Here is a 17,480-nt window from a genome sequence, read left to right on the forward strand (position 1 = left end):
TGGAAGGAAAAGAAAAGCTTCAAGAAAGAGCTCTGTGGCAAATCATTCGGCTATCATCTAAGGACCAGCCTAACAAGGCATTAACAGGAGGCTGGCCAAGAAACCAATACTGAAAGAATAGAGCATGGAGACATCTAGATAACCAGGCCTAGAGATGCAAAGTCCTGGATTCAAATCTGGCCTCAGATACTTCCCAGCTATGTGGCCCTGGACAAGTCACTTAACCCCCATTTCCCAGCCCTTACCGCTCTTCTGCCATGAAGCCAATACATAGTATTGATTCTAAGACAGAAGGTAAGAGTTTAAAGAAAAAGGAAGAATATAGCAAAAAGAACAAAAGACCAGTTATACACATTGAGCTTGCCTGGAGCTATTTTGTCTTATTGGGTTTTGGATTTACTGACACTGCACTTGGGATCATGGCTTATTTACAGAAGAATTTTTTATCCAAAAGACATTATATATGAGTATATTCAAATCCCTGAGTGTGAAACTCTGCTATGAAAATGAAGGAATAAATTGGATCAATGCTATGTGCTTTGGCCTAATCATTAAAGACTACCTGAAATCATTTCTATTTGATGAGAAATTGGCATATGGAACAAAAAATAGCAAGGGAAGGGCACTATAGTGAATAGAGTGATAACCTTGGACTAAGAAAGACCTGGATTCAAATCCTGCCTCAAACACATATTCATTATGTGACCCTGGGAAAAAAAAAACATTTAACCTCTTAGTGCCCTGAGATAACTAAAATGATAAGTTAATTGTAAATTTCTGATATGGACCTTGGTAGACAGATAGACCACCTTCCATACTATGAAGTCACAGTTCTGTACTCCATCCTGAAAAGAAAAAGAACAGAAGAACATTGTAAGAGCATAGAACCGACATTACTCAACACACACCAAAAAGACAAGAAAAGCATCTTCCCTGGGAAATATTTACATAATTTATTCAGAACAACTCCTCTCGAACATTAGTATCCAGGTCCTTAAAGCAGTGTCATGGCATTTCTCTCCTATTTCAGGAGTTGTCAAATCAGTGAGTTTTCTCTGGGGACAAATTACTATTTGTCATATCTTATTCTTTGGAAAGTCTCAAAAAAAAAAGCTTCATTGTCTCTATACATTATAGAACTTATTTTTAACATAACCTTGTTCTATATTCATAGAAATATAAAATTTTGGGGAAACTAGGTAGAAGGAGAATCAGAGCTGAATATGGAAGGTCCTGGGTTCAAATCTGACCTCAGACACTTCCCAGCTATGTGACCCTGGGCAAATCACTTAACCCCTGTTGTCTAGCCCTTACTGATCTTCTGTCTCAGAATCAATACTTAGCAGCGATTCTAAGACTGAAGGTAAGGGTTTTTAAAGGAAAGGAAAGGAAAGGAAAGGAAAGGAAAGGAAAGGAAAGGAAAGGAAAGGAAAGGAAAGGAAAGGAAAGGAAAGGAAAGGAAAGGAAAGGAAAAAAGTATTCAGGATAAGAGAGTTAGTGGTCTTTCATTCTAAGTGCCCTCTCTGCAGATGCTCCCTAATTTATCCTGTCTGTAACATGGTTGTATGTAATTGTTTGCATGTTGTCTCCCACTAAGCTCCAAGCTCCATGAGAGCAAGGACTATTTTTTGCCTGTCTTCATGTCTCCAGTACTTAGCACAGTGCCTTGCACATAGTATGTTCTTAATAAATGCTCATTGACCAGTCCTCCCCAATCTACCTTGGTCAGACCACACCTCAGACATTTTGTTCATTCTAACGACCCCTTTTAAGGAAGGCTGGAAAGCTGAAAAACGGAGCATCCCCACAGAAGGGTGACGAGGGTGATAAGAAAACTGTAAACCATGATGAATCAGTGATGTTTCGCCCGGATGAGAGAAGACTGGAGGGGAATATAATTGTTATCTTTAAGTTTCTCAAGAGCTGTCAGGGGGAAAAGTGATTAGGCTTCTTTCGCTTTGCCCCATATGGTAAAACAAGGAACAATGGTTGCTGAGAGATAGATTTCTTTTCATTGTCAGGGGACAAAAATGTCTAACAATTAGAGCTGTCTAAAAGTAATGGGCTGCTTTGGGAGGTAATGGACTCCTCTTAACTGGAAGTCTTCAAATGGAGACTGCCTACTTATAAAGGTTATGTAGAGGAGATTTCTGTTCACAGAGAAGTTGGATGAGACCGCCTCTGAAGGCTCCTTTGAAATTTGGTATTTGAGGATTCTGTGAAATACACTTTTAAATGGGCAAAGAAGATGTTTCACTTTGGGGGGAAATGTGTGTATGTATGTCTATGTGTGTGCATATACTCACACATATATGTATAAATGAATTATGCATCTATCTTTTCAGCTGAGACTCTGAGAAGTTTCAGGCTAGAGGCCCTTGTTTCAACACAGGAGTCCCAACCCTGAAAAAAAGAGCATTGAATGGGAATATTTACAGGCCATGCCAGCAAGAAAAATGTTGCTACTGACCCCTCTGGAGCCAAAAAAAAAAAAAGTGTCTTCATCTTCAGTGAGAGCATAAATTCCATGCATGACAGAAGAGCTGGTGCAATGCCTTGTAAAACATGTAATATATTCAAGAAGACCTAAGGGTTTACTCTCCAATAAGGAGAGAAAAATCTGCGTGCCCCACTGTGAGCTCACAGTAAGGCTGTTTCATGTAAAAAGTTGGTAATTAGTCCCTGAGTGAATAAAGTAGAATAGATGATAAGGAATTGATACCTAGAGTAGCAACACAAAATGCTCTTTCTAGTCATCAAAATTTAAAGGTTGTAGAGATTGGTGTGTGGTTGCCTATTTCTACTTATGGACAATTTCTAACCTTTATAACTCTGAATGCGAATGTTATAATGCTTCAACAATCTATGCTTTCAATTTGTATTAAATAGAGCATACATAAATTTCAAAGGAATTTGCAAAGCCCCAAGTGCAAGAGACTTTGTGATGCTGGGGGAAAAAATACCCTCCATGCAGGCTTGGGAGGATTTGGGTCCTGTAAAAATCAATAAATCACTGCTTCTCATGATCATGAGTCTCATTCCCCAAGCCAGATGTGATACACCGCAGTACCAAATGGAAACTGTACACTGAGTGCTCATCAACACTTAAATTTATTTTTCTAAGGAATCCACTGCTATGTAATTATCTATCCAGAATTTATGCTTTTGTTTTCTCAAACGATTCGTTGTCAGTTCCTCTGAGAATTCCTCCTCCTGCCGGGATCCTTTTCTAGATTAGTTATGGTTCCCAAGCATCTCAGAAACCATTAAAAGGTTAATGCCACAGGGACTCGATTTGGAATATGGACAACTTAAAGGAAATCATTAACATTTTAAACTTCTATGAAAAGGGATACATCCAATCGAGTTGTGTTCGTGGTTCTGTGCATAGAATGCTGGACGTAGAGAGAGAAAGCTCTGAGTTGAAATCCTGCCTCAGACACTCACTGATATAATCCTGGACAAATCACCTAATCTCTCTCCACCTCAGTTTCACTTCTGTTAACTGAGGACTAAAATAGCACCTGTCCCCCATGGTTGCTATGAATCTTAAAATGAAATAACAGACGTAAAGGACTTTGCAAACTTTAGAGCATAATGTCAGTGCAATAGTTATTGTTATCTGTATATTAATATTAATTCCATGAGTATATGACAAGGAGCAGCATGCAGACTTAAACAGACTTAAACAAACTTAATTAAAACTGTTTAATACAAATTGTTTAATACAAATCTCATCTGGAGGAGATGAAGGGAAGAGCTGAAAAACAAAACAAATTGGAAACCACCTCACGGGAGTGCTATCTGTGGGTTAGCACTTCTCTTCTCTTGTTTTTAGGGCTTTATGTGCCATCTAGACAAGAGTCAAAAGGCATAACTTTTCCAACACAAACTTCCATTCTACACTGACCCACCCCAAAGAATCTGAATTGGATGATTTCAAGGTAATTTCGAGGCCACTTGAAATTGTCAGTGTATAGCACTTTAGGCAACACTCATGTGCAATATATTCATATAATATATATGTATGCATTTTTGAAACAGGTAAACAGAGGATTCATCACACAAAAGTATTCCTTTAAATAACAGGAGTCTCTTTCTTTAATACTTCCGTGACTTGTGATTTGGTAAGGATGGGTAAACACAACTCACAGGCAGGCTACTTATTACCATATGAACTTTTAGAATTGCCACAGCCAAAAAACTAATCCCCCTATAGTCAATCTGCTGGTGAGTGTCTCCTATTTTAGCTAGACTAGCTGGGAAGAGATATACATTTAACTACTCACACCTCTTCCATTCTTCCTTCTTACTCTGCTCAGTAAACTCTTAACAGCCCCTTATGAATCAAGGACAAGATCCTCTATTTGGCATTGAACGTTCTTTAATCTTTGGCTCTAACTTTCCTTTCTTTTTCTTTTTTTCTTTTTATTTCTTTTAAACTTTTTTATTAATGGGATTTATTTACAAGTGTCTCAGGCTCTCCTTCCCCTCCCCACATCAGAGAAGGCAAAATCCAGGAGGCAGATATATATAGAGAGAGATTATGTCTTTTAAGTCTCCATTCTTCAGTTCGTTCTCTGGAGATGACATTCACGAGTAATTCTTCAAGTACTGAATCTGTAGCTGTATATAATGTTGTCTAGGTTCTACTCATTTTGCTTTTCATTATCCCATGCAATTCTTCCCGAGTTTGTTTTGTTTGTTTGTTTGTTTGGGGTTTTTTGGGCAATTAGCCTACTCATCATTTCTTATGGCTTAGTAATATTCCATCACAGTCATATACCACCATTTGTTTAGCCATTCCCTAATTGGTGGGCATCCCCTCAGTTTCCAGTTCTTTGCCACCACCCAGAGAGCTGCTATAAATATTTTGGAACATATAGATCCTTTTCCTTTTTCTATAATCTCCTTTGGAAACAGATCCAGCAGTGATATTACTGGGTCAATGGGTATACACAGTTTTATAACTTTCTGAATGTAATTTCAAATCTAACTTTCGTTCCAAGCTATATTTTATATCATTCCCCTCAGACACCCTTCAGGATTGGCCAAATGGACTTTTTTGGCTATTCCTACATACCATAGCAACCCTTTCCTATCTCCATGCCTTTGTACAAACTATCCTCCAAATCTGAAATTCACTGCTCTTCCTTCTCTCCACCTTTTAAAAAGAATCTCTAGTTTCTTTTAAAGTTCAACTCAAATGCCGCATCCTACCTGAGATTTTTTCCCCCAAGTCTATAGCTGTTAATGCCCTCTCCTGAACATTACCTAACTATATATATGGCCAGCTACTAATTAGAACGAATAATAAATTCCATGAAGTGGTAATATGTAACCAAATTCATAGTACCTGAAGTTATGATTATGCAAAATATGAGAAATATTTTTGCTAAATAACAGCAAATAATTTTAATGAATAATATTTATGGTAAATAATGGAAATATACCATGCAAATTTAAATAATGCAACAACTTCAGGAGGATTGGTTATTAATGCTAATCAGGACCTGGTTATATTTATTTTGTTCATTTGTGTTGTTCCCCTTTATTCAATGTGAATTCCTTGAGGGCAGAAACTATTATAGTTTTGACCTTGTGTCTCAGATGCCCAGTTCAGTACATAATGATTGTTGATTGACCGACTGAAGTTTATCCTTTGCTGGCATGGTCCCTGAGAACATAGAGCCACTTCCACCCCAAGAGGAGACCTTGAAGGAAGACATCAGTAGAGCAGATTCCCCTACTGTATTTTTAAATTTTATTTATTTATTTGTTTATTAAACTACTCAGATAACTCCCTCCCTCTATCTCCACCCCGCATTAAAGAAGGTATCATTTAACAAAAAGATATTTGCATATGTAAAGACTATGTCTTACTTATTTCTATTTATCATTACTTTCTCTGGAAGTGGACATACACAAGTCATTCTTCAAACAATATGTCTGTTGCTGTATGTAGCATTCTCCCCTACTCTGTTTGTCATATTCGATTTATAAAATTTTGATTTATAAGCAACTTTTCAAAAATGCATCTGTTACATAAAATTCAGAACTTTCAAAAAAGCTCTAGTTGAAATTCTTATATCTTATTCTTACAAGATAGGAATAGTCACATATCTTTTCTTCCCAAATGATATGAGAAATATTCCAAACTTTTAACTGAATGTAACATGAACTTATTTCCCTCCAGACAAAGTTCAAGAGAAAAGAGAGTAGTTATCCTCCAAATATAACTCTTGTAATCAAGTAATCTTCAGAACCGAGACCAACCTGTATTTTTCTCTTTTCTCCAATTGCTGGAGCTTTGGGATGGATGCCTCAAATCCCAACTCCCTTTGCCTGTGGAGACATAGAAAGAAACAACCGAAGAGTACATTCAGTCAGCATGCCTATGTGGTACAATTAGCTCCATGATTCCTATTATGGGTAATAGAAAAAACCATGGCAACTGCCTCAGAGTAAAGATACACCGTTGCATGAGCTCGGGTCAAAAGGATTCCAGTGGAAATTGAATTGAAGAGAATTTAGCTACGGTGGAGGGAAATTGCATGTTTCACTTCAAATAATGATGTGAAAGTATAGTACCTGATAAATATTAGTCACTTAATAAGTGCTCATTGGTTGAGAAAGAATACAAAATTGAATACTTTCTTAGGCTTTCGAAGTAAAATGACCCGGCCTGATCAGCTGATCAGCTATTATTCAAACAAAAATTATAAGGTTATTGTTTTTTCCAAATGCCTATCTTATATTATTAAATGTTTTGTTAAATAGGATTTATTTACCAATGAAATTCTTTTGTTTTCTTTTGTGTGACTTTAAGCATGAATCCTGCTTTGCCCTTCTCCTCTTCCCCCCCCAAAAATGTGCAACTGATTCTCAGAGTTACATTTATCAAGGAAAACATGTTTCAAATGTTCACTTTTAAATAGGTCACTGTTTATCTCACATTTTCCACTAAACAAATCCCGACACCCTCCCTAAGTCGCCATTTGACTATTGTTCACATAGTCCTGCCTGTGAGAACTTCTTTCACTGTAACATAAACCATTATTTCACTTTATCTTTAAAAGTAACTCATTTCAAAATCACTATACGGTTTGCTATTAACTTGTTTTCTTTTACAGCCTCCCACAGACAGTTCTTAAAAGTTAGTCAACTCCCGTCTCCTGTAGGATAGGTGAAGAGTAAAAGGAAGAATTTTCCTGAGAAGGGAATCGGAATTTGAGTTGTAATTTCACAATGGCATATACCCTCTCTATCAAGCATGCCATGTGACTGTCTTGTATCAATGATCAGCAGAGCAAGACTTTATAAGCATCATAGAACCCGTTTATAAAATTAGTGTCAGGAGCACGAGGAAAGCCATATCTTAGAGTTGTTATGTTATACCGAGAGTCTCAGGGTGCTTCCTAACAAGGTTTTTTTTCTTTATCACTTGCATTTGACAGTAGTTAGCCAAGTATAACTTTGGTGGGTCTTTGAAAGCACACACTTCGAAAAATGAAATCTTTACAGCCTTTCCTACACAGAGGAACCAAATGCAGCATAATTAACTGTAGAATGCATAAGAGCCTTCATTTTGCAATTAATGAAGAATGAAATAAAGTCTTTAAAAACTGTACACAAATTTCATATGTGTTGAATTGAGGATTCCCGTATCATCAAGAAGGAAATGTTTAATTGAAACAAAAATAGAGTGGCAGAGGGAATCATTCCTGACCAGAAAGGCATATTTGAATCTTGAAAATACTTTTTTTTTAATCTGCTGGAATTAAGTGAGTATAATTCTGTGCATTTGCCTACACCAGGGGATGTAGGTGTGAGAATTCTTCAGGCTTCCTGGTATTTTGAAGAATTATAAACACTGTTTTATGTCTCTGCTTCTAGAGACTTCTACTTCTGCATTCCAAAGTGAGGAGAGACTTTTATGTATTTGGGTAAACTGAAAGTAGGATGAGTAGTAATAACCCATTTAAGGGGCACTTTAGGGCTTGCAAAAACCCATTTGCATATCTTATCTGATCATTTAAGACTGTGGTTTTATCCTGACAACACACTGATACTTGTCCTTTGAGTTTAAATGCCATTCTGAGGTGCAGCCCTCCCAATAATGGACTTTGTTTGCACCCGTGATTATTTGAGGATCTCATTAATCGACTTAGACAAACATATTTGATTCTACCATCACGGCTTTGAAATAAACATCAACTCTGAATCTCACGTTACCCATGTTTATTTACCTTAATACTCAATTCCCTCACTGTTTTTAATTTGGGGCGGAGAGTTGAAGAAGGGGGGCGGAGGGCACATCGATGCAAAATTATAGCTAAAAATGTAAACATCCAAATCATTCTGGACACATTTCTCCAGCAACTGTAAACCAACTCTGTCGTGTATGGATACAGAGATAACTCAATGCACATATATACACACAGACATGAATTTAATGGTATATAATGCAAAATCATGTATGAGGGAGTGATGGTTCCTTTGACAACCATTAACAGCGTTGATTGGATTTTGTGCATTTCAGCTTTCAACAAGAGCCCCAGCGATCTTGCCTCAGGATCGCATAGCCCCGAACTCTTTCTTATTTATTTTTGTATAATTGGAAGGAGAGAGGGCCTACATCTGCTTACTTCACACACGTGTGTGTTTGGATTTATCTGCATGTGTGTGTCACTACGCATGTATCTGCACACTACGTGCACATTGGATGCAAGGGGTACCGTTTGCATAAATAAACAACAGAAGGGGAGTTTCATCAAAGAAATTTTCAATGAGCCGTTCTCACTGTCTTTTATTTCAATATTTATGGGGTCTCCCTAAGGCAGAGATGCCTTAAAACAACTCTAGATGGTCACTTGCATTAAGGCAAAATGAACTTGCAAAGCCCACCTTTCCTCCTCGAGTGCTGAGGTGCTCAAAGAGAAAGGCAGAAGCCAGTGTCCGGTTAAAGGGCACTGTCCTGGCCTGTTATTTTGCCCAAAGGACAAGGCTTTCATTTTGCAAAGATCATTAGTCACCAAGATATATATTTTAGAGAGTTTCTTGTGGGGAAGATTATGTTGGCAGTCACTGGAGTGTACCAGATGGTTCATTAGCATGGGTTAGACAAGTCAAAGGCTTTCAGAATCATTTAGAAAATGTCAAACAGAAACAAGAGCCCTGTCACTTTTTATTAGAATTAACTACATCATACCCTGGACACAGATTTCACCTTGGGTCAGAAAAATTAATACAGAATTATATGAATTGTGTAATATACTGGGTTAAGATAGGTCTTTCTCTGGGGACTCATTTGCTGGCAATATATTATGGTCCCTCTACTTTAGGAATCCTCAAACCTCTCCCTTTTGTAAGATATGAAAAGAATTGACCTTGCTCAAAATCCATTGGTGTCTAATTGATTTGAGGTATATGCAGAATTTCAACAAGATACTCTGCTCCTCTCCTTTTGTGATCCTTTTTTTCCCCCAAGAAGCCTGGTGAGTGGGATCTACTGAATATTCAGCAGCATGTAAAGTATGCTTTATGTCAGGAGGAAAATACACCCATTAAGTGAACGCAAGGCTTTGGTAAACAGGAATTAAAATGCAATTGAAATCGTGTGACTTTTTTTTTTTAATCCAGATGTCAAAAACCTTGAGAACTTCCAGCTGGTGGAAGGAGTTCAAGAACAAGTGAATGCTGCATTGCTGGACTACACAATGTGCAACTACCCACAACAGACGGACAAGTTTGGGCAGCTTCTCCTCCGGCTACCAGAAATCCGGGCCATCAGCATGCAGGCTGAAGAATACCTCTACTACAAACACCTGAATGGGGACGTGCCATGTAATAACCTCCTCATTGAAATGCTGCATGCAAAGAGAGCATAAATTCTTCCCCCACTCCCTTGCCCCCAAGAGCTTATTTCTGCTTTTGAAAAAAAAAAAAGATGAAAAAAAAAGGAAAGAAATACTCTGAACTGCTCCAAGCAACACTAATTAAAAACTTGGTTTTCAGACACTGAGAAAATGGTATAATAATCAAATACTTAATAGTAAATAAGTGATGTATCAGGGTATTTGTATTGCAAACTGTGAATCAAATGCTACACATCCCCAAAGGAATATAGGACACTACAATAGAACTTAATGAACTTTGCAGGTGGACACCATCACCACATTGGATGGGAAAGGACAGAACAATTCTTGTATATTTAAACTGATCTCCACTAAATGAAGAAATCTAGGAACAAATTGACCTGTGTATTTAAGCTATTAGATTGGGGAGGGATTTGCGTGCACTGAATTCCTTCACCAGATAGCTGGAATAAAAACGATTCTAGAGGATGCCAGCTGAACCTTCTGGCAGCATCCTTTTTTGCATTATCCTTCCAAGGACCCAACACCTACTCTCTTCTGTGATCATGGATGTGTTCTCTATGCAGGAACCTGTTTTAAAAAAAAAAGAAAGAAAGAAAGCAAAGACCTATGGAAGGCCACACACACAATAACCATGCCACCAAATCACAAAAAGCCTGCATGTCAGGCCAGCAAACCGCTAGTACGAACAGTCTAAGAATAAGTTAGCTTGCCATTCTCAATATGTTCTAAAGTTTATTTTGTCATGTGTTCATGTTGTTAAAAAAAAAAAAGGAGGCAGTATCCCTCTTCTGGTCTATGTCAGCATGATACAGGAAAACACGCTTTCACATACTTTTCAACTGCTCCAAAGCTAAAGCTTTAAGGAGACCCATTTCTGCTGCTGTAGCAGTGATGTGGCATCTGGACATCACCATGTGCTGGTGTCTGTAAAATTTTCGTGCCAAATGGCTTGTTAGAGAGCATCGGTCTTTTCACCATCATGTTTGTAGTTCATTAAAAAAATTATTTTTTAAAAAAATCTGTGCTTAGGTTTCAAAGAGCTAGGTTGTTTGAGCTAACAAGCACAAGCCAGTAGAAATCAAATCATCTGGTCTCGTAGCAATTGAACATTGCCAAAAGGTTGGGGGGGGAAGGGATTTGTGTTTTTAATATGTGTTAGGGGTGGGGGGGTGAGAGAGGGGAAGACTCTATTAAAAATAACTAAAAGCTTGACAAAGAGGACAGAAAGAAGAGTGATACTGCCATTTCTAAGTAGACCAAAGTCTGCTGCAGAACAAATATTGGTGAAAGACAATTACAAACAATCTCTTTCCAAGTGAAGATATCAGTATTATGACATGTAAAGTCACAGTTATGAAAGTCTTGCCTTATTTCACTATCCCAAGAGTTAACTGTGCAGGTGTGGATCAGGATATGTTAAAAAATAAAGTATTACTACTTTTGCATTCAAAGAAAACCTAGTGTTTACATTCTTTAGGTCCTGTGGGGAGGGGGGGGGGGACCGCAATACTACACGTCACAAACGCAGTCATTTCCTTGATGTCGCTTTCTGATTGGTAATTATTTTTTACCAGTTCTTAATTACTGTATGTCGTGAGACACTAAAATCAAAAGGGAATCTCATTTAAACTCTAATTTTTTAAAGATTATTGGCTGCACAATCACTTGCTGAAACTGTAAAAAAAAAAATAAGAAAGAAAAGAAAAAGAAAAAAAGAAACCTCCTAGTCCCTTAATTTTTTTTCATAAATATTGCTGGCTTTTAAATAGTTTATTTATATTGTATATCATAGTTTCAACTGTAGACAATTATGATGCTAATTTATTGTTCCTTAGTTTCCCCTTTGTATAAGATATAGCCAAGAATGAAGAAGCCAAATATATGTGTTTACTGTAGCATGTCTTCAAGTTAGTAGAATATATAGTTCAGGGACATACAAGAGTCTTAATGAATGAAAATCAGTCACTTGACTCAATGCCTGTAAATCTTCATAATCCTCAAGGTAGTATATTTAAAATCTGTTGTAAATTATATGACTTATAGCGTCCTCTGTTTCAAGTGATCTTAACTTAGAGAGGTGGGCTCTTCACCTTAAATTCCTTTCCAAGCATTGTACATTGTATACCAAAGACATCAGTCAGTGCTTCTCTAGTCGTTCAAAGCTGTCCATCTCATCACGTTAGTTACTCAGCTCAAACATTTTGTCCGTGAATAGGGTACAAATTTAGCAAAGTTTAGCATCTGCGACTCCTTGCCGTATGTCCACTGCCCTGTCTAACCACTCATTCTAATCTAAACAGATCAAAGGACCCCGGGAAAATAGCTCAGCAGAATGTCATATCCAGCATATGAAATAAGAATTTTTTTTCAGTGAAACCAAGTTTGACCCAGTCACATATGGAGACCAATTGTTTTACTAGTGAGCTGTAAAAGTGGGTCCAGTCATATATGTACAACATGGGTGAGGGGTTTATGGGTTGTTTCTGTTTTGAGTTGTTGGTTTTTTTTTTTTTACATTTCAAACATTTGCATCACATTCTGTAAATTCTATTTTTTCTAATACAGTGCTCCTCACTGAATATTAAAACCTTAAAAAAAAGTCAACTAAAAGTGTGTTATTAACTGTATCTAAAGCGCTACAATCTCACTAGAAAGGAACGTGACAGAAGGGTTTGTCAAACAACCGCCAGTCAAATTTTGCATCTACCCTGATGGAAACACAAAGTTCAGAAGCGGATAAGCTAGAATGTATATTTGCCAGTGTCTGTGGTTCTGAGAATCCCTCCAGCTTGCCAAAGTTTGTGAACTCAATTTCTCTAATGTTAATTGTTAACCACTTTGTAACCAGACATTTACTTAATGACTGCCTTATCAATTACAGGACATATTAGTAAAAGCAGACTAAAATGAAAAGGTTTGGGCTTTGGCTGGTTTATGATAGTTGTTCTATGTTTGTAAACAGACAATCTGTAATGTCTGAATATTTGTATTACAGATGTTCTGCAGCTGCCTTGGGTATAAATCCATGCAACTTTTAGAGTGTGCAGTTAGTTACTTGTTGGAGTTCTCTTACTGTATCAGTGAAATACATATTGTCATGTCAGTTCTTTGCCAGGAGTTTCTCAACACCAATGGAAATTTTTTTTCAGTATTTCAATAAATATTGATATGCCCAGCCTGATTATTTTAAAATTGTTTTTATACAACCTTCATTGCATTAGACACCTAACCTGTCAAGTTAATTGAATAGGATTTAAGGAAAGTTTTAAAAAAAAAACAACCTTGCCTTCTCCAAATACTATTTCTGGAAAGAAAAACCTATTGACTTGATCGGACCTGTTCAAGTCAATACTACGAACATTTTTAAGCACCTAGGTGCTGACCAAGTAGGCAAGTCACTTACCCCTGTTTGCCTCAGTTTTTTCATCTGTAAAAATGAGCTAGAGAAGGAAATAGCAAACTACTCTAGTATCTTTTTTTAACTTAATTAATCAATTGATTTTAAAGTCTTTTTCCATGATTCCATGATTCATATTCTTTCCCTCCCCTTTTCTCTCCCCCCTCCTGAAGACGACAAACAATTCCATTGGATTATACATGTATTATCACTCAGTATCTATTTCTATATTATTCATTTTTGTAATCGAGTGATATTTTAAAAAACCAAAACCTCAGATCCTTTACCCATGTAAACAAGAGATAAATCATATGTTTTCCTTCTGTTTCTACTCCCACAGTTCTTTCTCTGGATGTGTATAGGGTTCTTTCTCATAAGTCCCTCAGGATTAGCCTGTATCATTGCACTGCTATTGGTAGCAAAGTCGATTACATTTGAAAAAATGTTTCACTTTCCGTGTACAATGTTCTCCTGGTTCTGCTCATTTCGCTCCACATCCGTTCATGGAGGCCTTTCCAGTTCATATAGAAATCAAGCAGTTTATCATTCCTTGCAGCACAATAGTAGTCCATCATCAACACACTCTAGTATCTTTACCAAAAAAACTCCAAATGGTTCACAGTCAAACATAACTGAAATAACTTCATGACAAAAATTTGCCAGATATTATGTTAGATGGTGAGAATTCAAAGATAAAAAAAAGTTGGTCCTGCCTTCAAAGACTTATATTCAACTGGAAAATAAGTCTTCAATGCAACAGAAGTAATGTTATCACCATCCCTGAATCAAGGCATAAGGTCTACAGGGTCTACATTCTAATCATAACAGAACTTTAGAAAATCTAATAAGGAGTTTTAACTAGATTCTTGACAACACCACCTGCCCTCCCTATCAAACGGAGAAAATAGGTCCTCTGGTGACAAATGAATGTCCATGTAGTCCAGCACCTACCAAACACAACAGCTGTCTGAAGAATTTGCTGTTCTATGGAAACACACACACACACACACACACACACACACACACACACACACTCTTCCTTTCCTTTTTCATGGCTTGCTAAAACCATAAGATTTAGAACTAGAAAGAACCAGAGAGATCACCTAACTCAGCTCCCTCATATGATAGAGGAGGAAACTGGATGACCTTTGACATAAGAAAATTATCTCTGAGACCATTTTAATTGTTAGACACAACATTTTTAATTCTTGAGTAACCCCAATCATCAAAGAACCACAATGCATTCTGTTTGGTTTGTCCCAGGAGTCATCAGGGCAGGCAGAGAAGGCTGAGATGAGCAACAGGGCTCCTGGTAGTTTCCCTTGAAAGTAACTTTTATGGGAATGATAGTACAGTAAACTTCCTGCTGGTAGAACAACACTAAGCAGGCACTTACTTAGGCAAGCACAACTACATCAAGACAGGAAGTCAACAGGAAACAGGGTACTGCTGGTTGGCTTCCATACTTAGAGTTCTAACAGAGTTTTCAATATTGTTAAAGATTGTTAAAGTCCTTTTCCAAGGAAAATTATTTAGTCACATAGCCTAAGGGGGAGGATCCTCTGAGGCCATCCAATCTAACCCACCCCTGAACAACACTAATAAGTGAGCAAACATCTTTGCTCCAGTGAGATATAATGTGTTCACTATTCTCTGGGGAAACCCATTCCACCTGTAATGTTACCCATTATTAGTATTTTTTCCCTACAGTATCAAGCCTAGATTTAACTCTTTGCTTCTTTCACTCAAATTCTTTGTACCATGTTTCCTCTGAGTTGTTTGGCAACCTGAAGGTAGGGGATAGAGAGGACCCCCACCCCATTCAGAGAAAGGTCAGAATATACAGAAATGGTTATGTGAAACCTCTGCATGGAAACACAACATAACTGGGGCAAGCATTACATTTTTCAATGTTCAGCATATGAGTGTGTGTATGTACATGTGTATACATATATACATACATGTTATTATATATTATATATATATGCAGACACATTATATCTATTATGCTGATAGTTTAATATAATTGAAAAATAAATGCAGTTATTTGCTAGAAATCCTCTGTTTTCTCCCATTGGCTCCAGATGGATAACCATTACTATGGAGAGCTGCCTCAGAACAGTACCAAGTGGGGATTATGATGTTTAGCTAAGAGGGGGGAAGAAGCCTGGAGATGAAGGAATATGGCTACTGTTTCCAAGTACCTAAAGGATTGTCATGGGAAATGGAGATGATATTTGTCTTTCACAATTGTACAGAAAAGAATTAGATGTAGGCATAGTAGGAAAACAGATTAAGCTCAATGTAAAGGGAAACTTCCTAATAATTAGAGCTATACAAAATAAATGGGGCTATCTTAGGAGGCAGATATCTTCAAACAATGGCTTGAAATGAGGAATTTTGGGGTCTCCCCCTACCCCACACTTTCAGGTTGGGTTCCACATGAGATGACTACCCCAGATTCAAGATAATCTGTGCATCCATACTCTTTAAAATTATAGCTCAAGCCCCCACCAATGTATTTATTGTTCTGTAATCAGTCAGAGAATGCAATTAGGTCACAACAAAGGCATTTAATGAAATAGCATAGTAAGAAAATTAGTGACAAAAAATTTTGCATTCTCCCAAAAGTTCACATAGGACAATTAAAAGACTAGAGATACCCATTAGGTTCACATTTAAAGAGGCTCACATACCTGTTGGGAAATCATAGAGGAGAGTATTTTACAATCATGGATTGGATGACATAGCTTCTGAGGCTTCTTTTAATTCTAAGATTCTATGGTGTCATGATTCTATAAATACAATCCAGCAAACTTCCCCCAAGACAGAATATTTCATTAATTATTTTACTAAAAAGATAGGAGTTTTTGTTAAGCAATTTTTGACACTAACCCAGTTAGAATTCCTTCCTATTAGTCCCATATGTGAGGAATATGGTTTTTTTTTCCATTAGAAGTCTCCAAATCACTCTAAAGAGTTCTCATTACAACACAGAATCTTAGAGCATGGAAATTATATCTCCATTGTAAAAAAAAATAGAATTTCATCTCCACTAGAACACACTTATAAAAGAGTCACTCCCAAAAAGCTATAGTCCTTTGTTTCTTTTTTTTTAAAAAAAAAAAAAGGTAAAAGCAATGAGTAAAATACAAAGATGTCCACTTAGACTCAATGTCAGGAAAAACTTCATAATGATTACAGCTGGTTGAAAATGCATTGGATAGAGTGCTGAGCCTGGAGGTAGTAAAACCTGAATTCAAATCCAGTCTCAGACACTTACTAGCTACATGATCCTGGGGCAGCCACTTAATGCAGTTTGCCTCTATTTTCTCTTCAATAAAATGAGCAGGAGAAGGAAATGGCAAACTACTCCAGGATCTTTGCCAAGAAAATTCCAAATGAGGGTCATGAAGAGTCTGACATGACTGAAACAGCTAAATAACAAACAACAAAAGTGAAATGAGTTACCTTGAAAGGTACTGGGTTCTCCATTCTCCTTCCCTGGATGTCTAGCATTAAGAGGCTAGACAACCACCTATCAGTATGCTTGGTAGAAATGCCTTTAAAGTATGGGTTGGACCAGATATCCATTGAGGTCCTTTCAAACTCTCTTTTTCTGAGATTCTGTGATTTCTGTGAGTCCATGAAATTACCATGTAATTGAGGTTATTTTTGACTATTTTTGTCATTAACTTCAATAGCCCCTCAAAGTGAGATCCTTTTATCTATATTAGCAGGCTTATGTGTTAAAATTTTGCTTCACAACAGAGATTTTCACACTTAATGATTATACCTAATATTTATATAAGACTTATGGAATTCTCTCAATGCACATGATTCTCAGATGTAATTGTCTAGCCCTAACCTCTCTCCTAACCTTCCCTTTCACATCTCCAATTGCCTATTGGACATGTCAACAGGATGTCTCATAGACGTCTTAAAATTCAGGATGTCCACAAGTGATTTCATCATTCCGTCCAAACCCTCCCATCTTCCTGACACTCTTATTATTTTCAAGAGCACTATCATCTTCATAATTACCCAACATGGGTATCATCCTCAGTTCTTCACTCTCTTACTGCCCCCCAAGTTCAATTATTGTGGAATCCTGCTAATTCTACCTTCATAGCAGGAACAGGAGGAGGAGAAGGAAGAGGAGGAGGAGAAGGAGGAGGAGGGGGAGGAGGAGGAGGAGGAGG

At 37.3% G+C, this 17,480-nt stretch overlaps 1 protein-coding gene across 1 annotated transcript in view; it reads left to right on the forward strand.

The window, feature by feature from the left end:
• Positions 1 to 10,866, forward strand: part of NR5A2 (nuclear receptor subfamily 5 group A member 2) — a 170,169-nt gene extending 159,303 nt beyond the window's left edge. Inside the window, exon 6 of the mRNA XM_044674727.1 lies at positions 9,643 to 10,866. Within this exon, the coding sequence (XP_044530662.1) occupies positions 9,643 to 9,890 (248 nt within the window). The 3' untranslated portion in view covers positions 9,891 to 10,866. The remainder of the gene's footprint in view (positions 1 to 9,642) is intronic.
• Positions 10,867 to 17,480: the final 6,614 nt, after the last annotated feature.

The sequence above is a fragment of the Gracilinanus agilis genome, chromosome 4 (genome assembly GCF_016433145.1).
Source record: "Gracilinanus agilis isolate LMUSP501 chromosome 4, AgileGrace, whole genome shotgun sequence".
Taxonomy (NCBI): Eukaryota; Metazoa; Chordata; class Mammalia; order Didelphimorphia; family Didelphidae; genus Gracilinanus; species Gracilinanus agilis.